Source organism: Capra hircus, chromosome 22 (assembly GCF_001704415.2).
Source record: "Capra hircus breed San Clemente chromosome 22, ASM170441v1, whole genome shotgun sequence".
Lineage (NCBI taxonomy): Eukaryota > Metazoa > Chordata > Mammalia > Artiodactyla > Bovidae > Capra > Capra hircus.
Window position 1 is genome coordinate 52,341,576 of NC_030829.1, and position 22,351 is coordinate 52,363,926.

At 51.2% G+C, this 22,351-nt stretch overlaps 1 protein-coding gene across 2 annotated transcripts in view; it reads right to left on the reverse strand.

Moving 5' to 3' along the window:
- Positions 317-22,351, reverse strand: part of KLHL18 (kelch like family member 18) — a 50,516-nt gene continuing 28,481 nt past the window's right edge. Inside the window, exons 4-10 of one of the 2 annotated variants that reach the window (XM_018066857.1) lie at positions 19,749-19,947; positions 16,923-17,083; positions 15,594-15,730; positions 13,858-14,080; positions 8,703-8,807; positions 6,817-6,928; positions 317-6,091 (exon numbers count right to left, since the gene is read on the reverse strand). In XM_018066857.1, coding sequence (XP_017922346.1) covers positions 5,705-6,091; positions 6,817-6,928; positions 8,703-8,807; positions 13,858-14,080; positions 15,594-15,730; positions 16,923-17,083; positions 19,749-19,947 — 1,324 coding nt within the window. In that variant the 3' untranslated portion in view covers positions 317-5,704. Of the gene's footprint in view, positions 6,092-6,816; positions 6,929-8,702; positions 8,808-13,857; positions 14,096-15,593; positions 15,731-16,922; positions 17,084-19,748; positions 19,948-22,351 lie in introns of both variants that reach the window. The other variant, XM_018066856.1, reaches the window with a different exon arrangement.

Below are 22,351 nucleotides of genomic sequence, written 5' to 3' on the forward strand. Positions count from 1 at the left end.
TCTACACCTACACAAGAGCTAAAATTATAAAACTTCTAGAAGAATTTCTTCATGACCTTCGGTTAGGCAAAACTCTTAAGATATGACACCAAAAAGTACAATCCATAAAAGAATTTATAAAACTAAACTTAATCAAAATTAAAAACTTCTACAACACTATTAAGATATTATTTTTCAATACTATTAAGAAAATGAAAAGATGAGCTATAGGCTGGGAGAAGACATTTGCAAATCATTTATCGGATAAAAGATTTGTATCTGGAATATGTAAAGAATTCTTTAACTCAATAAGACATATGACCCAACTAACCAAGGGTAAGTTTTCAGTAGATATTTTATTACAGATATACAAATGGCTAACCAGAACATGAAAAGATGCTCAAAAACCATTAGCCATTAGAGAAATACAAATGGTCAGTTTCTTTCTTTTTTGTTGTTTTACAAATGGTCAGTTTCTTACAAGGTTAAACGTAAGCTTACCGTATGCATGATCCAGCAATTCTGCTCCTAACAGTCTACCTGAGGAATGAAAACGTATGAGAACAAAAACTTGTACATCATAGCAGTACTGTTCATAAAAGCCCCACGCTGGAAACAAATTAAACATTCATCAATTGGTGAAAAAAAAAGTGGATAAACAAAATGTGGTATATGCTTACAGCGGAATACTATTCACAGGAACAATAAAATAAAAAGAACAAACTACCAATACCTTCTATGCCATCAATGAATCTCAAAAACAGTACTCCAAGGAATGAAGCCAGACACAAAAGACCACATACTGTATGATCCCATATATATGAAACATCTAGAACAAGGAAATCCACAGAAACAGAAAGCAAAATAGTGGTTGCCCAAGGATGAGGGTGAGAATGGGGACGAACTGCATATGGGCACGAGGAAACTTTATGGAGTGATGAAAATATCGTAACGCGGGGCAGCGGCAATGGTGGCACAACTCTGCACATTAACTACGAACTATTGAACTGCACACTTAGAATGAGTGAATAAATTATACCTCAATAAAATTATTTTAAAAAACCCAGTGATGCAAAACAAAGGGAAACTAGGAAGCATGATTAGGTGAACTCTGGATCTGCATATACCTGACTGCCCTCAAGTTCTTCAAGAAAATAATGGTTGTGTCTCTTCTATGTGTCCAGCGCTGACACACACTAGGGGTGACTCAAGGAGCTCACCATCTCGTGAGTGAGACAAGCACACAGGCCACTGCCCAGCTGGGGTTCCGTTAGAAACAAGCGTGGAGGAGACGTGCCAGGCCGACCAGAGAGGCCAGACCACAGCAGCCTTCTCTGCCCCGTTAGGTGGTCTGCATTTTTACCCTGAACGGCAAACCTAGAAAAAGAGTTAAACAGGGAACCGAGCTCCACTAGAGAAAAACATTTTGTGTCATCAGTTGAGATGAAATAGGGAACAGTAAGCCTGGGAGATAATTGGTAAGAACCGTGATTCCCCTGCCATTTTTCGGTTGGGTAAAACTATGTTATTGGGAGCAGCAGTAAAAACCAGTGCCGCTGGTCTTTGGGGTGAAGAGGAGTGGGCTCTGTTGCTAGTTGTGAAGGCAGAGGAGTTCAGTGAACAGCAGGGAAACGGAAAGTCAAGCAGATGAGCCGAGCCAGAGCTCCTCGGGCTACCCTGTGCTCCCAGGGTCTCTGGTTCTGAGCAAAGCGGTGTAGGTTACACGGAAAGGGCTGTTAGCACATCACAGGCATTTGGCCTTTCTCCCACAGCTAATCTGGTCTCCTGTTTCGACACAAAGGTACCTGTTTCCATAATCCAAACATGGTTTCTTCTCTCTCCCTCACTGCCCAGCCTGCTTCTCGAAGGCCCGTCACGGTGCTGGGCAGCAGGCCTCCACGCTGCGGGCTCGCAGGATCAGCTGCTCCAGAGGATGAAAGCACTGCTCCCCTCAGCTGAACTGGACAGTAAGCGTGGAGATCTGGCTTCGGTTCTTGACAATACTATCGGCTAGTTGATGAGATCAGGTCAGTTGCTCAGTTCTTTGGAGATCATTTCTTTATGCTAAAATGAGCCACGTTACCTGGTAGTAACGGGCACAAGAGCCTGAGCGTGGAGGTTACTTACTGAGATGACCAAGAGAGAATCAACAGTGCTGGTGGGGTGTATGGGGGAGTGACATACCCTTCCAAAACCTTAATTGTCATCTGAGAGTGTAACCATTACCCACTGGATGAGACTGGCCAACAGCTGACTTTAGGAAGAGTGTGGATGCAGTTTCCTAAGGTCCACCGCCACAGTAACCAGCGTACAGTCTCAGGAAGACAGATGTGGAACGTGGCTCCATCTGGGGAAGTGGAAACTACACACAGGGGCCCGGTTCTCACACAGGGATGAGCCTATGAGCCACGGTGGAGACTTGCCTGCATAAGGACCTGAGCTGTGCTCCAGTCCGAGGGAACCGGTCTCTGGGAAGGGGGTCAATCTGTGGTTTAAAACCTTTCCAGTGACTTCTACATGTACCAAAGCTAGGTACCTCTGGCTTGGAGTATTAAAAAAAAAGAGCTGGGTGTTTCGGTTCCAGGCAGTCACAGGCCAGTCACATTCTGCTGGGGAACTCTTGTGGAGTTTTACGGCACGGAGTAAAGAAAAGGGGGGAGATCCAAGAAAGGGGTGATACGGACAGGAGCAAGCATGCAACATGTTCATGAAGTTTTTTCATCGGAACCCATTCTTATAAAATACACACACGTCTCTTTGAAAACTACATCTGCCATCCAGTTAGGCTTTTTTCTTATTTTCACAGAAACATTTTCACTTTGTTCAATATTTTTACACTGAATTACAATAAAAATACGATTCACCTCTAATTAAAAGAAATAAATCAGGGAAGGGCAAGAAGGTATTAGGAGTGTACTCTTTATTTCTCTTTGGTTTCTTAACATAAAAGACATGCGTTCTATAAATAAAAGGAATGAAGATTTTCTGGGAAACAATAAATTGGGGGGAGGGAGAGTCAGAATTCCTACCTACTCACATCTCTGTGGCCAAGTCAAAAGGCTGGTCTTCAGCTCCCATCCTGGCTTTGCTCTCAGATGAAACCCAGAAGAGAAGGCTCCTTGTGTTATTACCTAAGGGGAAATACCCAAGGACGGCTGATGCCACGGCCCTCTGCTCAGAGCTGGACTGGACCCCAAGGCTCACTGTTCAGTGTCTGTCCCACATTATTTCCACAGTATCTCTGGGTGATGTCGTTTCATGGTTTTCCTGGAAAGGCTCCAACACCAAAGGGTCAGACCAGCCATCTGTGAAAAGTTATGACCATTGGACTGAGGAACCTACTGTGGAGAGCGTGAAATGTTGGTGTCGGCTCACTTGTGCTGAGAGCCCAAGTCAAAGCACCACCTTACTCGGAAACACTGAGCCCAGGTGTGGCAGTATGACTTCTGCGCCAGGAGGTGGGAGTGGGTATAGGAAGGCCACCACAAGAGTGGCAGATCGTGGGAAACTGAGCTCTCAACCCCGATGGCAAAATCTGGGTCAGCATCCTAAGGACCTGGCGAGGCCCACTTGCTGATTCTTAACACATTCACAGCTCAGGCTTGTCAGTGCTGTTGCAAATTCACAAAAGGAACGGGCTTACAAGAAGACGTGCATCGGAAACTCCTCTCTTAACAGGAAACACAGACCCCACCCTCCTTCCAAGTCTACCTCAAGAGGCAGACAGACAGGGAGTGAGAAATGCTGGAGCTCCGCCGTGAGCCTGGGCTTAAACTGGATCAGACTGTGAAGTCTTTTAAAATAAAAACATCATTTTCGGGCGCTTTTAGCAGAGGCCCAGCTCCACCTAAGTGGCAGGTGTCAAAGGTACTTCCTCTGGAAATATGGCGATTGCACACAGTGGTAAGCCTCCTGGTCCCAGGGTAGGAGAGATGTCTCAGAATGCCACTTCCTGCCTTTCTGAAGGGCTTCCAGGACACCCGGGCAGAGGTGGCGGTGGGCAAGAGACCAACCAAGAAGAGACTGGGACCCTGAGACCCAATCTCGCGTTGGAAACGTATCCTCTCTTAAGTCTCTACTGGAAGAATTTTAGGAAAACCTAATTTTGGCAGCAGCAGTTGAGGAACAGCTCCCCTGCCCAGCGCACTGGTCACAGAAGTGTCCTCCTGTCGGTTTCCCACTGTGCAACGTCAAGGTCCTATCCAGGGAGGGCGAAGGAGGAGTGTGGAGTCAAGAGGTCGTTTGCTAAGATCATAGGAAGAAATATAAAATCTGTTCTTCGCAGCAGCAAGAGATTCTTTCGGCTTTTACTTCTTTGGGTCGTAAAGCCGGCTTTGCGAGAGTGTAAAGGTCCACCTTGCTGGTCGGTCTGCCAAGGGCTGGAGGGGAGGCCAGACCCCTGGAGTTGGCAAGTGGATGGGGGAGCAGCGGACTGGCGGGGGAGAGGCGGCGGCTGGACCAAGCCAGCCCCGGGGCTGGTGGAAGGACCAAGTCCCTGGTTAGGTTCTCGAGGTACAAATGGTCGATGTGCCTCAGAAGCGTCATGAGGAGGAAAACTATCCGAGAAGGACAGGTGGGCAAATGAGCATCTGGTCAAGGAAGGGAGGAACGCGAGTGGCAGCAGGAGGGGACCACCGGGGCACGTGGAGCCGCCAGCGACAAGCTGGGAGCTCCCACCTAGAAGGGCGGCGGTAACAGCCAACTCGCTAAGCCTACAGTTAAAAAAGTCCGCTGACAGTGGGTGTGGAGACAAACCCCGTGAGCACCGTGCTACAGGACATGGTGAGAGTGCACTGGTTCCAGACACATGGGGGGCTCAGAGGGAACCCCGCGTGCCCTGCGAGGCCTCGGGACCCTGGGATCCGAAGAATGTGGGAGCGGGTACCACCCTTTTCATGGCGGGTGGAGGTTTTCCATTTAAACACGTAACTGCCCTTAGTGTCTTTTATGTTTTCTTCTTGCCAAAAAAAAAAAAGCTCACTTGAAAAAAGTATTTTTCCTCCAGTTTCTTTCAAGTGTTGTTTTAACTTTCCTTCAGTTTCCTTCAAGTATCTTTTTTTTTTTTCTTCTCCCTCGGTTTCTCTCGAATAAGATGAAAAAGACCTCGTGGCAATCCCAAAATTAGACACAGGAAAAGCTTCTGTTCTCCCTGCTTGCTCAGCAATGTAGACAAGAATCCTCAGGGCCCTTGGATGGAAGGAGGCGCAGGGGCCCGTGTGCAGCTGGCCCTGCCATGCTGTAGGCTCAAAGTGAGGGCCTCTGGCCTGTGTCCCCTCTCCCCCGGCCACATCCAGCAGTTTCCAGCGGCCTCGGCCACTGCAGCCGCTCCCCTACAAACTGGCCACGGTACGGCTGGTGCGTGGTGGGTGAGGACTGTCAAGATGGAAAGCCCTCAGCAGAGGGGCGGCTCACGGAGCTGCGGCGGCTGGGAGGTGGGCTTGGATGGAGCCCGCGGATGTGTGGACCAGCTGAGCCGCCCTGTCACCGGTGGCGGGACCCACAGGGGCTCTGTCCCCCGCTGTGTATCTTGGTCACCCAGGCCTGAAGATCACAAGGGCTGCACAGCCAAGGAGGACTTAAGCACCTGAAACCCTGGACCTCCGGCGAGCTCACGTTTCACCTTGTCGTCTGGTCCAGCACCTCTCCCCAGGGGGACGGTCCCCGGGAGGGAGTGCTGCCCGTGTTTGTACTAAATCCCTGCCCCACCATGGCCCACCCCTGCGCCTTAGATGGTGAGCAGAGGGATGCAGCCCACACCGACCCCGCCCTCGTGACAGGCCATGGGGGCCATGAACGTCCAGCGGTCCGTGTCCGGGTCGTACATCTCCACCGAGCTCAGGTTGGACTGTCCGTCATAGCCCCCCACGGCGTAGAGCCGCCCGCAGCTGGCCACCAGCGAGACCCGGCTCCGGCGCGTGAGCATGGGCACGATCAGGCACCACTGGTCCGCCACCGAGCTGTACACCTCGGCGATGCTGAGGAAGCCCGAGCCGTCGTAGCCCCCGCACACGAACATCTTGCTTCCCAGGGAGGCGGCCCCGTGGCGGCAGCGCTTGTTGAGCATGCCGGCCGCCGGGTGCCACGTGGCTGTGTGGTGATTGTAGTGCTCCACCTGCAGCAGGGAGAGGGGTGGTCAGGCCCAGGCTCGGCTGCCGGCGGCCCGGCTGCCCTCAGTGCCCAGGGAGAGGCTGGGGGGACGAGGAGCTCTGCTGGGCTGGGCCCTGGCCCCGAAGCCCACGTTCCTCAGCTGCACACCTGCTTGTGAGATGACAGGCATGGGCGACAGGGAGACGGCCTGGCCTCACCAGCTCTGTCTACACCCACAGGAAGAAGTCGAGGAGCTGCCGCGATGCGCTTGCTCTGTGTGGTGACGGAGCAGCGGGCGTGCAGGGTCTCCCGAGATCCCCACCGTCTGCTCCCCCTGAAGCCCTGACGGACGGTGGAATGACCACTCAATGGCTCTGGAGCTCTTTTTAAAATAAATGCAATTTCAAGTCAAGTGGCCAGAAGAACGCAACTATCTGCACGTTCCCACTCTGCCTACGACTGCACTTCCTCTGGGCGGGAACTTCAGCAGGGCTTAGGCGCTGTTCGCTGAGGAGATGACCCGGGTGGAGTGAGAGTGCTAAGGCCACACTCTAACCCTCTCTGTGCACACGGGTTCCCACGGTCCGAGGCGGCATTTCAGAGCACGTGGCAGATGGCCTGAGGCCCTGAGGTGACACTTTCCCTAGCAGTGGCCAGGCTGAGCCTTTTTCCAAAGAACGTCCTTTCAAAGTAACTCTCGCAGGTAAAGGGAGTTTAGGTGCCCTTAGCCCAGGAGGAGCCCAGACTCACGCTGCTGAAGATCTGCAGGCCGTCGTGGCCGCCCGACACGTAGATCCTGCCCTCGAAGACTGTAACCCCTGCGGCACTGCGGTTCGAGCTCATCGGGGTCACCACTGTCCACCTTCAGGAAAGAGGCAAAGGAGAAAAGGAACCATGAGATCTGGGAGGCCTGCCCTCCTAAGACGGCAGAGGAGGATCTGGAGGAGCTATGCTCTGTTCTGTCCTACCCTGGACAATCCCCCCAGTTCTTATGGCCTCCTCCACCACCTCTGCTCAGGTCACTGTGGCTGCCGCCTTTTGCTTAAGCTTCAGGCCCATGCACTCAAAGTCAGGACGCCCAAGCAAGGCCTCTCTGACAGATCTGCTCCTCCCTAATGCCTCTGGTCTTGTGAATGGGACCACCAGCCATCTAGCTCCTAGATTTATAGTTTCGGAATTTTTTAAGACCACTTCTCCATCATCAACATTCTGTGGTCACCATATCTCCGCTGGTTTGCCTCCTGGTCATTGCTTGTCCCCATTTCACTACTGTTGCGCTGGCTGTGACCTCTTGTGGGACCATTGCAACTGCCTGCTTTGGGGGGCCTGGCTTTCAGCTCACTCCCATCCCACCTGGGCACAGAATGTCCTCTGATGACTCCTACTTCCTCTACAGCGGGCTCCAAGTTCCTTAACTAGTGCTTCTTTGCCACTGGGTCCTCATCTCCTTTCCAGCTGTACCTTCTGCCACCCACACCTGCTCCTCAACCTCACACAGCAGCTCTTTCTTATCTGCAAGCCTCTCTCCCTGCTGTCTCTTCTCCTGGGATGCGCACTTCCCCTCAGAAGGTATCTCTGCAACCTGACTCTGCCCCCTCAGCTGTGGGAAGATGGAAACCCTCCCCACTCTGTACCCAAGAGCTCCAGACACAGGCCCCCAGAGGAGGGCCATCGCTGCGCGCAGTGGTCCCGGCAGATGAGGTGCTGCTTAAGCATCTTAGACATCCCGCTCGCTGCCTGACACTTCACAGGTTGGTTAAGTGTGTGGAATAAAGGCTTAAAAGCTCTGTGATGGATCCAATGTGTTTATACTGTAGGGTTCAAATACTGAATATAAGCAGATTAAAATACTGAAATGAAAATCTTGGGCTAACCTTGCTGGTGTTTTTCAAAGAGTGTTCCGCAAAATAAGACCACAGGATGGTGACAGATACAGTGAAATTAAAGAGGTTTCTCTACTGCAGAATCTTTCAATCGTTTAAAACGTTAATATATGTTATGGGAAGACGAGGCCTCTGGTGGTACAGACATCAGTGCTTCCCAAGCTTCTTTAACCATTTAATGTGTAACTTTTCTTCCCCCAAAATCATATATTACCCATTTTGGAAAGTGCTATTCATCTATTTCCCATGCCCTTTCACCTGCATTTCCATTAAAATGAGTTGATTTATTTAAGTGTACAGAGCAGTAACAAATGTTTCCAAGTACCTATGCAGACTATTTGTTTTTAAAATTTATTTAATCATTCATTCATTTAATCAAAGGTTATTAAATACCTATTACATGCAAGGAAGTACAGGTGCTAGACTTCCCTCGTGGCTCAGACAGTAAGAATCTGCCTGGATTCTTTACTGAATGCAGGAGACCAGGGTTTGATCCCTGGGTTGGGAAGATATCCTAGAGAAGGGAACAACCCACTCCAGTACTCTTGCCTGGAGAATTTCATGGACAGAGGAGCCTGGAGGGCTATAGTCTATGGGGTTGCGAAGAGTCAGACACAACCGAGCAACTAACATACACCACAGGAGCTAAACAGGAGAAATCTTCCTTAACCTCGAGAAGCATGAGTAAAGCACTTCTGATCTTCATACTCTGTCTAGCGAGCTCCAATGCCCCAGGGGAGCTGGACTCCTTACTTGTCTGTCTCAGGTGAGTAGGTCTCCACAGAGCTGAGAGAAGAGTTGCCATCGTAGCCACCGCAGACGTAGATCTGTCCGTCCAGCACGACCGTCCCCATGGCACTGAAACAGACACAGCTGTCACCCCGAGGGCTTTAGACTTCCCGAGGCACCCTCATGTACAGAGAAGTAAGCCGAGCCCCCAGCTGCCTCCTTCTAGAGCAGACCTAAATCCCAGGTGCGTGCCTAAGCAACGGTGTAAAATGGAAATGGAACTGCCCTGGGGTTCCTCTTGCCTCCTGCCCTTCCTGCCCGGGGTGCCTCCTCCACCTCCTCCTCAGCCCTTGATACGCTCTTCTGCCCTGCTGTGCTCAGGGTCAGATTCACCTTTAAGGCCCGGGTCAAATTCCTCCCTCTGCTCCTCCAGAAGCCATCCTGGATCCCCCAGCAAGAATGAGTCCCTCCCGACCCCGCCCTCCCAGCGCAGCTCCTTTCTCACAGCTCTCAGTCACCCATTTGTCCAGCACACCAGGCCCTCGCCAGGCACACCGCCCGGGGCACCGGGTCTAGAGAGCCGAGCAAGCCAAAGGCCCTGCCCAGAGGGCTACCAGACATCGACCCGCCACTTCTTCACAAGTGGGGACCTCCTGGAAGACGGGGGTCCTCACAGTGAGACCCTGACACTGCTGAGTGTGGTGCTTTGTAAGGAACAAGCCCTCAACATATGGGTGACTATGACTTCCCCACACAAATCACTATAAGGTATGGCCGACATCCTTTTGTTACATACATGGCCCTGCATGTCCCCTAACTTGTCTGAGGGGTCAGGCAACAGCTCCAGTTATTTCACACCCACTGCACACAGCAGGTGCTCTCTACTTGCTATTTCGCACCCTCAGCACATCCCAAGGGAGGCATCACCATCACCCCTGCAGAGACAGGCAGCTGTGGCTTGAGGAGGCCAGGCGATCTCCTCCGGGCTGCCCAGAGGGTCTGCCTTGGATTTCAATGCCACAAGCCTGTCTCCCACAATGTTCATCGTGCCAAGCTCTCCTAATACCAAAGAACCAGGGATCTGGTGTAATCATAGTCTTCTGGTCTACACAAAGCCTCATGGAAAATGAAACATGAGTGCCAAGCTGTCCAACTCACTGTGTTCAGACCTGATGCTGAAGAAGATTAAAAGCGAATCTTGGTGTCTAATAAACAGTAAGATAAAGGATGCCAGACTTTACAGCCCTCTTTCTAATGTACACAGCAAATCACAGTGGTCCACGCGACATCCCTGAGTCAGCCTGGAAGAGGACGAGGACTTGCCTGAGGAGAGGGCTGTGGGAAGGCCACAAACTCACTAGACATGTTACTGTCCTTCTAGAAGTAGACAAAAGTAACAACTGTGGAATTCAACAAAAATGTGAGAAGGATTGAGAGGTGCCACAAAACCATGTGAGATTACCTTTCAATGAAATGGTAAAGACAGTGCGAAGAGATAAGGGGAACTACCGCACAACTGCACTCATCTCACACGCTAGCAAAGCAATGCTCAAAATTCTCCAAGCCAGGCTTCAACAGTATGTGAACTGTGAACTTCCAGGTGTTCAAGGTCGATTTAGAAAAGACAGAGGAACCAGAGATCAAATTGCCAACATCTGTGGGATCATAGAAAAAGCAAGAAAATTCCAGAAAAACATCTACTTCTGCTTTATTGATTATGCCAAAGCTTTGGACTGTGTAGATCACAATAAACTGTGGAAAATTCTTCAAGACATGGGAATACCAGACCACCTGACCTGCCTCCTGAGAAATCTGAATGTGGGTCAAGAAGCAACAGTTAGAACTGGACATGGAACAACAGACTGGTGCCAAATTGGGAAAGGAGTATGTCAAGGCTGTATATTGTCACCCTTATGTAACTTATATGCAGAGTACATCATGTGAAATGCTGGGCTGGATGAAGCACAAGCTGGAATCAAGATTGCCGGGAGAAATATCAATAACCTCAGATATGCAGATGATACCACCCTTAAGGCAGAAAGCAAAGAAGAACTGAAGAGCCTCTTGATAAAAGTGAAAGAGGAGAGTGAAAAAGCTTGCTTAAAACTCGACATCAAAACACTGAGATATGGCATCTGGTGCCATCACTTCTTGGACAATAGATGGGGAAACAATGGAAACAGTGACAGACTATTTTTCTGGGCTCCAAAATCACTGCAGCCATGAAATTAAAAGACGCTTGCTCCTTGGAAGAAAAGGTATGACCAACTTCAGTTCAGTCACTCAATTGTGTCCGACTCTTTGCGACCCCATAAGCTGCAGCACACCAGGCCTCCCTGTCCATCACCAACTCCCGGAGCCTACCCAAACTCATGTCCATTGAGTCAGTGACGCCAACCAACCATCTCATCCTCTGTCGTCCCCTTCTCCTCCTGCCCTCAATTTTTCCCAGCATCAGAGTCTTTTCAAATGAGTCAGCTCTTCGCTTCAGGTGGCCAACGTATTGGAGTTTCAGCTTTAGCATTAGTCCTTCCAATGAATATTCAGGACTGATTTCTTTTAGAACTGACTGGTTGGATCTCCTTGCAGTCCAAGGGACTCTCAAGAGTCTTCTCTAACACTAAAGTTCAAAAGCATCAACTCTTTGGCACTCAGCTTTCTTTATAGTCCAACTCTCACATTCATATATGACCACTGGAAAAACCATAACCTTGACCAGATGGACCTTTGTTGGCAAACTAATGTCTCTGCTTTTTAATATGCTGTCTAGGTTGGTCATAACTTTCCTTCCACGGAGTAAGTGTCTTTTAATTTCATGGCTGCAATCACCATCTGTAGTGATTTTGGAGCCTCCCAAAATAAAAGTCTCCCACTGTTTCCCCATCTATTTACCATGAAGTGATGGGACCAGATGCCATGATCTTAGTTTTCTGAAAGTTCAGCTTTAAGCCAACTTTTTCACACTTCTCTTTCATAAAGAGGCTCTTTAGTTCTTCTTCACTTTCTGCCATAAGGGTGGTGTCATCTGCATATCTGAGGTTGTTAATATGACCAACCTAGACAGCATATTAAAAGCAGAGACATTACTTTGCTGAGAAAGGTCCATTTAGTCAGAGCTATGGTTTTTCCAGTAGTCATGTATGGATGTGAGAGTTGGACTATAAAGAGAGTTGAGTGCTGAAGAATTGACGCTTTTGAACTGTGGTGTTAGAGAAGATTCTGATGCTGAGAAAGATTGAAGGTGGGAGGAGAAGGGGGAGATAGGTTGAGATGGTTGGATGGCATCAGCGACTTGATGGACATGAGTTCGAGCAAGCTCCGGGAGCTGGTGATGGACAGGGAGGCTTGGCGTACTGCAGTCCATGGGGTCACAAAGAGTTGGACACGACTGAGCGACTGAACTCAACTGACCATTGTGGACTGGAACAGTCGTGGGAGAGGGCTCTGGGCAAGCAGCCTGCAGGACTAGAGGAGGGCAGGGAATGACGGTAGAAAGGAGGCTATCACCAGCCAGTAGGAGAAAAGGCATGTGGTTCATCAGGGGAGAAGTGACCACGTACATTTTAAGGCAGTCTGTCACTTTAGAGGGATGCAATGGAGCTGGGCCTGTGCGCCTAATAACCAGTGAGGGAAGGCGCCACCCGGTGGGCTCCTCCCAGACAGCACTCCAGACCTTGTGACATCGCAGCTAGCAAGCAGCCCAGAGCAGACATGCAACGAAGACCAACTCATGGCCGTTAAAGCGAAAGAGGCCCTCATGATGGCGGATATTGAGCAGTGAGCCACTTGAGGCCACAGAAAGCTGCCAAGGACCGAAGAAGCCAGAAGGGGAAGCCCCGAGACAGAGGCAGGAGGAGAAGGAACCGCGAGAGGGGAGAGCTTTTCTACATGTTTTCTTCCAAGGACAAAGCTCTTTGGCCTTTCGTGAATCTCACTGATACAAAGGTAGGTTCCTCCCTGCTCGAGGTCACACACAAACACGGCTGAACGCGGACCACGTGTATCACGGCTGTGACTCTTCCATGTGGCAAAGGACTTCCACGCTGAAACATGACTCCTCTTCCTCACACACACAGTGACTGGCATCTCTCTCTCTCTTTTTTTCACATGAGCTTACGAGGACAAAACCCAAATCACGGCCAGACAGAGGGGTCTGTGAGGTAAATACTCAGGCCACAGAATTACAAAAGCAGACAAGGCCCTTAAAGGGAGGCTGGTCCAGAGGTTTTCAAAAATAGTATCATTTTAACTTTTTCTTCCCAAAGTCGGGCACATGTCCAGGAGACGCAATACATAAAAGAGATCAACGCAGAACTGTTCTGGTTAAACGAATAGGGCGCCTTGGACGGCTGACTGCTCTGCTGTTAGTCTCGGAAGAGAAACAGTAGCGTGTCCCGTGACACCACTGATCTGTGCCGCCGCCCCGAGGGCAGGAGAACAGACACGTCTGTCCAGGTACACTCTCGCGCTCCAAAGCTCCCGCCATCCAAGCAGGACAGTCCACACACAACTGATGTAAGGAAGGACATTGCCAGTCACTGTAGCACGAAGAAGGATAACCGGAGGCTCTGTGTGGATGTCCTCTCATCTCTCGTCTTACTCAGGAAACGTGGGCAGGAGGAGACAAGTGGCCAGCTGTGTGCTCAGGCCTGGGGACCGTGTGAAGCCCCCAGGTAAAGAGCACTGCTGTGCTCCACAAAGCCCCTGCCAGTGAAAGCATGTGGGGCAGGGATCCTAGGGGGAAAGCGAGCATAGAGAGGACTCCCCTCCAACTCACTCGTGTGACTGATGAAGTTAAATCCTCCTTACTTTTCAGCTTTCAATCTGTGGTCCCGGCACCTCTTCGCTGAAACCTTCCTGACGTTCCAGCCCAGCTTCTCTCCCTCCTCGCGTCTTCCATAATAAAAACTTTCAGTCCTTATCTGGCACATAAGTTACAGTAAAACGTCCACACGCCCCTGTGTCATCTCCCCAGGTTCCTCCAAGGACGAGGCAGGGGTTTTACTACAAGCAGACAGGGGTGCTGGCTTCCAGGAAGTACGGGCAGTGGCTGCAGGGATCCCCAAGCCGAAGCTTGCGTTTGTTTTACTTCGTGTCCTGCTGATCTAGGATGGTGCCCCCATCCTAGACCACGGGGTCCCAAAGAGTGACCAGGATGCGCAGCCCACTCCCGGAATACCTTCTCTTGCTGTTCATGCTCCTCACACGCGTCCACGTGTCTGTCTCCGGGTTGTAGACCTCCACGGTGCTCAGCCGCAGCTGGCCGTCGTACCCGCCGATGGCGTAGAGGAGCCCGTTCACCACAGCCACGCCGACGCGGCTGCGGGCTGTGCTCATGGGATGGCACTTCTCCCAGCGGTTGGCGACGGGGTCGAACACTTCCACCACATTCAGGGAGTCACCTGCATAAAAATTTGCTACTCAAATTAAAACAAATGAGACCACTCGTTTAGATCACGGCTGCTGGGCAATGATTATATGGCATGTTCGACTCGATCTTATCAGCTCTTCCCACACAATCACTCAAGGCTGGAGGGCCCCCTGAGGAACTGGAGCCAGGGATAACCTCAAACCTAATTCTTTAAGGGAAATCAGAAGCAGACTGGAGGCACTTGTTTCCTTTCTAGACAGGGTGCTTTTAAGTGGCAAGGCGGTTCTTCACCTGCTGAAAGGCAAAGGTGGAGGCAAACGGGGTCCGCTATTTCCCCGACCCGGGCGGCATGCCACAGAGCAGGGCGTGGCTCCAGTGCGACTGTCGCTTCCTAGCGGGGGGCCCTGGGCAAGCTGCTTGGCATACCCATCTTCTGTTCTCACACGTGAGATCATTTCCAGGGCAGAGTTCCCACGAGGATTAAAGGACAGAACACCTAGCAGAGTTCTAGACTATACCACGTGCTCAACAAACAGTAACCACAGCAGCAGGAGTAACTCCAACCCCGCCATTTCCACTGTTGTTGTTTTTTTTAAAAGATCAAATAAAGTGACCCCCTCCCTGTTTTATTCTGCCTTGGGACACTCAGCACCTGCCATGCTCTACGTTCACTAGTTGAGGACTTACCTTTTCCAGGTCATACGGTTAACAAGCAGCAGAGGCCAGGACCCATCTCCCCACGAAGTTTCAATCAAAAGCAAAACTGCGCAAGACTGCCCACCAGCTCCCCACCTCCCATCAGCCTGGCTGACTCTGAAGAGGCCAGGCCTTCACATCCTAGGTGACAACTCCCTGTGCCTCTGCACTGCAAGGACTCAGCAGTCTCCACTGCCCTCTCCTAGAGTACCCCCGCCCGACAGTGACGCCTGGGGTGGGCAGGAGGGCACGGGCTCCAGGGAGCGTTCCTCAGAGCCTGACTGTATGACACAAGAGCTGCCAAGAACACGAGGACTATAAGGCACATGTATTTCACTAGAGGTTAAGAGTTGAAGAGTGAGAAGGATCGACAGGGAAGACCCTGTGCACTTGGGGAATCTTCCTTCTTACGGTGACACGCTCAGAGTCTAAGCCCAGAGGGCCACACGACCCGACGTGATTGGCCTGGTGACAGAACTGGGTCTCTGATTATATCCCATCCAGAGCCCGAGTAAATCCCGTAGCTGATGGGATATTAGAGAATGAGTGGGGGCCCAGGAGCCAGGCCCTTGCTCAGCCCAAAGAACTTGTGAACACAGATCAAGTTCTCTGAGCCTCAATTTCCCCACTGCGAAGGCAGGGGGCCAGGCCTGCGGGACTTCTAAAACCCTTTTGTGCTCTGATATTGTTTTAAGAGTATTAATATCTGACACGCCCTTACAGCAGAGCGATGATATAAAATCAAAAGGCACCAGGGGGAGGAAGCAAGGGAGCCAGACTAGCTTGTTGGGTGCTTCTTCAACCACAGCGGCCAAGACGGGGCTCTATGAAGGGGAGCTGCAAGATACCTGCTGAGTTGAGGCCCCCCACGGCATAGATGAGCCCGGCGATAGACGTGCAGCAGCGAGGCCGAGTTCTGAAAGCCGGCAGGTGGGGCCGGCGCTCCGGCATGAGGTGATAGTCCTTTGCTTCATCTACCAGGTCTCTGGAATAAAGTGCAAGAATCCAGAACAGGAAGGACTCTCTCCTCTTGGCCCACATTTTCAGGTCCCACCCACAACTGCAGGGGAAGCCTAGGAGGAAGGTTTGGTCTCAAAGAATGCAGGTGAGTCCAGGGCAAACTACACACAGCCACTGAGACCTGCTTGACACCGGAGGGTCAGGACAAGTGGAGCCCACCTCCGCTAGCTAAACAGAAGAAAAGCAGTCTCCTGTAAACTAGCTGGCCTTGGGGAGGCTCAACAAGCTGCCTGCATCCTGTTGCCACTCAGACCCAGCTCTTCCTTTTCGTTTCTGTAACTCACACCCTGCGACAAACCATCTCACCTGGACTGAGGCAGCAGAAGCCAATTGCTCCTGAGAGACCCCCTGCCTCCAGGCCAGCCTCCACCCTGCCATCCAGGTTGGTTTTCTAATTAAGACCCTTCCATAACTACCCACTGCCTACAGAACCAAGCTCAAACTCCCCAACAGCACCCTTGAGACTGCTCATCCCAGGGGCTCAGCTGCCTCCAGCCACACCTCCAGCCTGAACTGACACATACCTTCACACTGCTTGCCCCCCACCGTTGACTTCCTCCTGAGCCAGCTGCGACTGTGACGAGCAAGCAGAAGGAAGACGCAGACGCTCCTCTGCTGCTCTACTTTATGACCTCCTCCCCCGTGGCTGGCGTCTCCTGAGCTGTTTTGGTGGCTCTGCCGCATCACAGTCTCTGGTTTACTCTGGGTACCGTTTCTGCCTGTTTCTAAATGTGCCCCCCCACCCCGCCCAGCACTGCAGCTGGACAAACCCACCCAAGGCCAGCACACTGACTAATGTTTACAGAGGATGAGGAGCCCCAGAAGTCACCAAGTCAGCTGCTAGTGAGAACAGGGTCAGGGCACACAGTATAGATGTCTGTAGGCTCATAAACAGATCCATGGATGGAGATGCTAGAAAATCCTCAGATAACTTAGGGGAGGAAGACCCTTCTGCCTTGATGCTTCCATGGGGCACATTTCTCTGCTCAACGTGACAGACTTGGACCCTTGTAGGTTCTAGGCAGAAGGCAGATCAACCTGTGTGCCACAAATTCAGAATGACCACTCCAAATGCTTCTTCCCCTGAGCGAAGCGGCCAGGTTTTCTTCCCCGCCAGACCCTGGGCAGCATCTGTGTGCAGCCCCACCTCCGCTCACCTGCACTTGTGGCAGCAACGCACCAGGTCATCCTGCTGCACGCGGTCCGACAGGAACTGGGGCCGGCAGAGGGGCAGGCGGATATTGGAGAGCAGCTCGGGCAGGCAGGGCCCCCTCTGATCCCGGTCGTACCTGACCCAGGCCAGCACGGCCTCGAAGACCTGCCACGACAGAGAGGGGAGCGCTGGTGGCAACTGGCCCATCCAGAGCCTGCACCCCGGTACCCCCTAATCTCAAACCCTCCGCTCCTTGGGCCCACCCATCTTTCCTCCGGCTTGTCTCCTGAATCCACTGCTTTCTCTCCATGTACCCAGCTACCCCATCAGGTCCAGTCTCTTGAGGGGCAAGCTGAGGCTACTGGAACACCCTCCTCGCTTTCATTATGACTTCCTAATGAAGACCTGCCCGAGGTTCCTTCTTCCTGTCTCCTGCAACAAAGCGCTGTCGACCTTAATTCCCGCAGCTCCTGCATCCTCTTCTCTAGCAGGCCGGCTGTCCCCTTCACCTAGAATGCCCGCATCTCTTCCTTTCCATCTAAACTCATTCCCATTTCTTTAAGGCCTGGATTCAGAACCAGGTTCTCCAAGGAGCCTTCCCCAGGGGCTCCAGCCCCAAGGATCTCTCCCTCTGAAGCCCAAAGGCCCTTGAAGAATGTATCACAGTAGAGGCGCGCTGCCCTGGGCCATATTAACTAGTGGATGAACCAGGGACAGGGCCCCTTGCTCCTGGGGTGGGGCGCGTTCCTCTAAATCTCAGGGTCCCTGTTGCTGAGCTCAGGCTTTGCTTCTCTAATGGTCACTAACATGCAGGGGAGAGGACTTTTCGGACTTTAAGGAAAGGAGCTGAGCTGGGACTAACGTCTCTGCTGAGTATCTGATGGAGCCTGGGGCTCCTTTGGCCAAGGTACAGCTTCATGATACCCCAGGACCCGTGACCAGCTAAGCAGGGGCCTTGTTGCCATGGTGCTCTGGGTATCTGTAGTGCTGGGTCCAAATATACCTCCCTGCCACCCTGCGGCTGATGCCCTTCACTGCCTAGCCCTCAGTGCCCTCTGACTCACTGTCCTCTTAAGACAACCTGCACCATACTTTTGTTCAACAGAAAGGATGACTTTCACTCCTCTCTGGCTACTAAAACCATATGCTTTCATTTAAGCTTTTCTTTTGTCATTAATTAGGCTGTGTGGCATCTTAGTTGCAGCATGCAAACTCTTAGTTGCGGCCTGTGTTACCGGTTCCCTGTGGTGCCGGCTCAGGGATCAAACCTGGGCCGTCTGCTCTGAGGGTGTGAAGCCTTAGCCACTGATCCGCCAGGGAAGCCCCTCATTTAAGCTTTTCCTGACCACTCTAAGATGTTGTCTTTATCCTGAGAGGACCCTATAATCACCCACACCTCGCTTGGCCAGTACCTTCCATGATTTTCAGTGTACTAGCACCTGACCTGGAGAAGGTGATGGCACCCACTCCAGTACTCTTGCCTAGAAAATCCCATGGACGCAAGAGCCTGGTGGGCTGCAGTCCATGGGGTCACGAGAAGTTGGACACAGCTGAGCGACTTCCCTTTCACTTTTCACTTTCATGCATTGAAGAAGGAAATGGCAACCCACTCCAGTGTTCTTGCCTGGAGAATCCCAGGGATGGGGGAGCCTGGTGGGCTGCCGTCTATGGGGTCACACAGAGTCGGACACGACTGATGTGACTTAGCAGCAGCAGCAGCACCTGACCACTGCCTCCAATCCTTCCAGCTCAGCAACCAGCTCTACCTTGCCTTGCGCATGGCTCTCCCTCACCCACACCTCCCTCTCAGGTCCCCCTCCAGCCATTTCCTCAGCTCTCTCACCTACACGGGTTCCATGGGTTATCATTCCCATGTTCGTCTCCTATTTCTCTTAGTCACACTTACTGGAAAACACACGAGTACCCTGATGAAGCCCAGCTCTTTAAATGCAACCCACTCTCTACCCTGCACCAGTACATACAGCCGCCAGACAACACACAACAGGGCTGACCAGCTTATGTTACATTCGCGACTGCAGATCTCACCTGGCCCTGCCTCCTATCCAGCCCTCTCCAAGTCCCGAGCTGCGTCCATTTACTCTCCCCTCTTTCCTCGATGCCTAGCTCGTACCTTTTCATCTCCCCTCAGACGTTTAACATTCCTCCCTCACCCTCGCTCTCAGTTGAGAGCACAGGAACAAACCAGAAGACAATGTGAGCAGACTCTCTCAGCACCGCCCTTCCCGCCGTGCTGTGCGCGGGCTCTCCTTTCCGCTGTGGGCATGAGGGGCCCGAGCTCCTCTCAGACACTCTCCCTGTTCCCTACACTGTCTGTTCTCATTTACCCCAGGAAAACAATCTCCCCTTTCTCCTACATTTCCAATTCTTCCCTCTTCTGGAAAATTCCCATCAACAGTCCAATTGTACTGGAATTTCTCTCATCTTAAAACAATCAAGACCTTCTTGACTTCATACGCCCCTAGCCACTGCCCCTATCTCTACTCGCCTTTAGAGTAAGACTCTTTCAAGAAGTTATCTGTGCTCATTTCCAGTTCATGGAAACATTACTTCTAACAGTAGATTTTGAAAAATAACCCAAACATCGAAGAATGAGGACCACGCAGTTGATAAAATCAGCTGAGTGTTATTTAGATCCTAAAATGTGTGGGAAAGAGGTTCTCATGAAACATGCAGATGGTATGATAAAGCGAACCCATAAGCAGCAACGGGGCACCCACACCACGAACTTCACTGTGTTCTGGTTTACTTTTTTCCAAAAATGAGAAAGAACAGCAGCCCCCATGTCACCTGCAGACTCTGCTCTACAGACCTGCTCCTCCGATTTCACGTTCAGTTCATCCCGAGACACCAGCTCGAGCACGTCCTCCAGGGGCAGGGCCAGGAACTCCTCTGACATGGACACCTCCACAAAGTGCTGGTGGATGAAGCTGTTGGCCGCGTCGTACAGCAGGGCGCACATCATGGTCTCAGCAAACTGGCGCACGCCCAGGCAGTTTTTGGGGTGAAGCCTTTTGGCATAAGAGAAGGTGAGAAGAAGAAAGTTAAGAGGAGGAACGTGATCTTGCATCATTCTCGAGTTGGTTCTGGGAGGAGCTACAGAATGGGGAAAAAAACACAAGCTTGGCCCTCAGTTTTGTTGGAAACTCCCTGGTGACATCGGCCGAGCCTCTCTGGGACTCCACTTGTTAAAGGTATAAAACTAAGGCAGATTCTCCTCAAAGACATCTGCCTCGTGGGCCTCCAGTGTCACCAGGGTGGAGGCAGCTTTATGGGAAGCCCTGAGAAGCAGCTTTCGGGAGAGAAGAATGGAGCACATTCTGGGAAACTGTGTTTTCCTTTGGGCATTGACGATCTCGGTTGAAGGTCCACCTCTGGGCACCAGGAAGGCCCTGAAGTTGTAGAATGCGAGTTTAAATCACATGGAGAGATGAATTCTCTTACATCAGGACCCTTCCACGTTTTTTCTCTTTTTCTTTTTAAATTTTATTTTATAAACAGAAAGAGGCTCTCTGGGCCTGACTGCTCAGACAACAGTGACACGCATTATTTATGTGGTGCCAGGCCTTCCATACACATTCTTTAGGACCTCTTTTAAAAAAAAAATTTATTTATTTGGCTGGGCCAGGTCTTAGTTGCAGCATGAGGTTCTTTTTCAGTTGCAGCATGTGGAATCTAGTTCCCCAACCAGGGATCGAACCTGGGCTCCCTCCACTGGGACCACAGTCTTAGCCACTGGACCATTAGGGAAGTCCCTCTCTAGGATCTTTTAAACAACACCCCAAAATAACAGTAATTGCACTCATTTTTAGGTGGGAAACTGAGGCTCAGAGAAACAAAGAAATGTGCTCACAGTCTCTCTACAAGCAAGTGGGGATGCTGAGACTGAACGTTCCCAAAGCCCTGAGGCAGACGTGTGCTCATCAGAGCCAGGGAAACCCGGGGTCAATTCTGGCCCTGCCACCCTGGGTGACTTGGGGGGATTCCTTAGGCTCCTCAAGTGTCAGTAGTAACCTCACCTAGAAAAAGGTGATGACAACAGCTACCCACCTCCTGGGGCTGTGGCCATGATTAGGCAGGAACGTAGGAAATGCACTCAGCATGGCATCTGGTATGAAGTCAGCTACGGGTTTAATTTCTAGTACTTTCTAGCATGCTTGTTTTTCTTACTATTTCGCATCTGAGAAAATTCCCAGTGAGCTCAATGTGGTTCCGAAATCTTGATGGTACCAGTAGACCATCAAGGGACAATGCTTTTCTTATTTTGATTTTGTGACTGATAGTCTTGTGGTGGGAGATGGTAAATATTACATTAAAAACTGCCCAGGTTGACCTTTCCTTGTGAGAATGCCTTCTCTCCTATCCCACCCCTATTGATTTAAGGGTTACAGTAAGCTATACTTACCAATATTCAACACTGCCCGCCAGCAGCAGACCTATCAGGGACTGAGAAGGCAGAGCATCTCGGGAGCCTGGTTTATGACTAGACTAAATTCTATATAGTTGTTTTTTGTCCCAGCCTGAGATGGCTCTGTCCATTGCTTTGCAAAGCTAAGTGTAGTTTCAAAGGCCAAGGAAACATGAGCATGGAGCACCCCTGGGCAAGCAGCACGGCCAGGGGGGAACACAGGGCTCAGGGTCAGAGTGTCAGCTCAGTCATCTGTCAGATATCATTAGCCTTTCTCAGGATGAGACCTGCTCAAAGAACCTCATACCATTTGGCAGATGAGATATGAGGAGAGACCCCCTACCCCACTCCAGCCTCTATATGCACATGCTCACTCAACTCCACTGCTCTGACATCAAGAAGACAGTTCAAATGCCATGGACGGGGAGCTGGGAGAGTCCACAGACATGGCAAGAACAATCCACACTGCTGCCCGGGACACATGTCCAGCCCCTCCCTCTGGTCAGGATTCTTGCATCTCACCTTTGACTGTCTTTGACTGGCTTGCTGTGATACTGAGTACAAAACACACCTTCCACTGAAGTGGGTTTTCACAGCTAAGAGGATGGGATGTGGGGGGCCTGTCTGAAAGCCAACTGGTGGGGAAGGAGGAGGAAGAGCTGTGCAGGACAGGGAGCCACTCAGAAGAAGGAGGGAGACAAGAGGGACAGTAACCCACAGGGCCGACAGAGGCCCACATCTGTCAAGAGCTGCTTCCCAGCCTCCTTCCGGGCTGACCCTGCTCGACCAGGGTAAGATGCAATGCTTTATCAGAGGCAGGAAGTGGCGACTTGAATTGAGTAAGTTACTGGTTTGGTTTATGGGTGCATCTGATGTTCCGATCCAGTTCTGAGAGGAGATTTTGGAAAATACCCACTTCTAATGTCCACCTAAAAACAGGGAGGTCCATTCATCTAAAGGCTGGAAAAGGGGCCAAGAGGAAAAAATCAACCCCAATCTCATGGGGA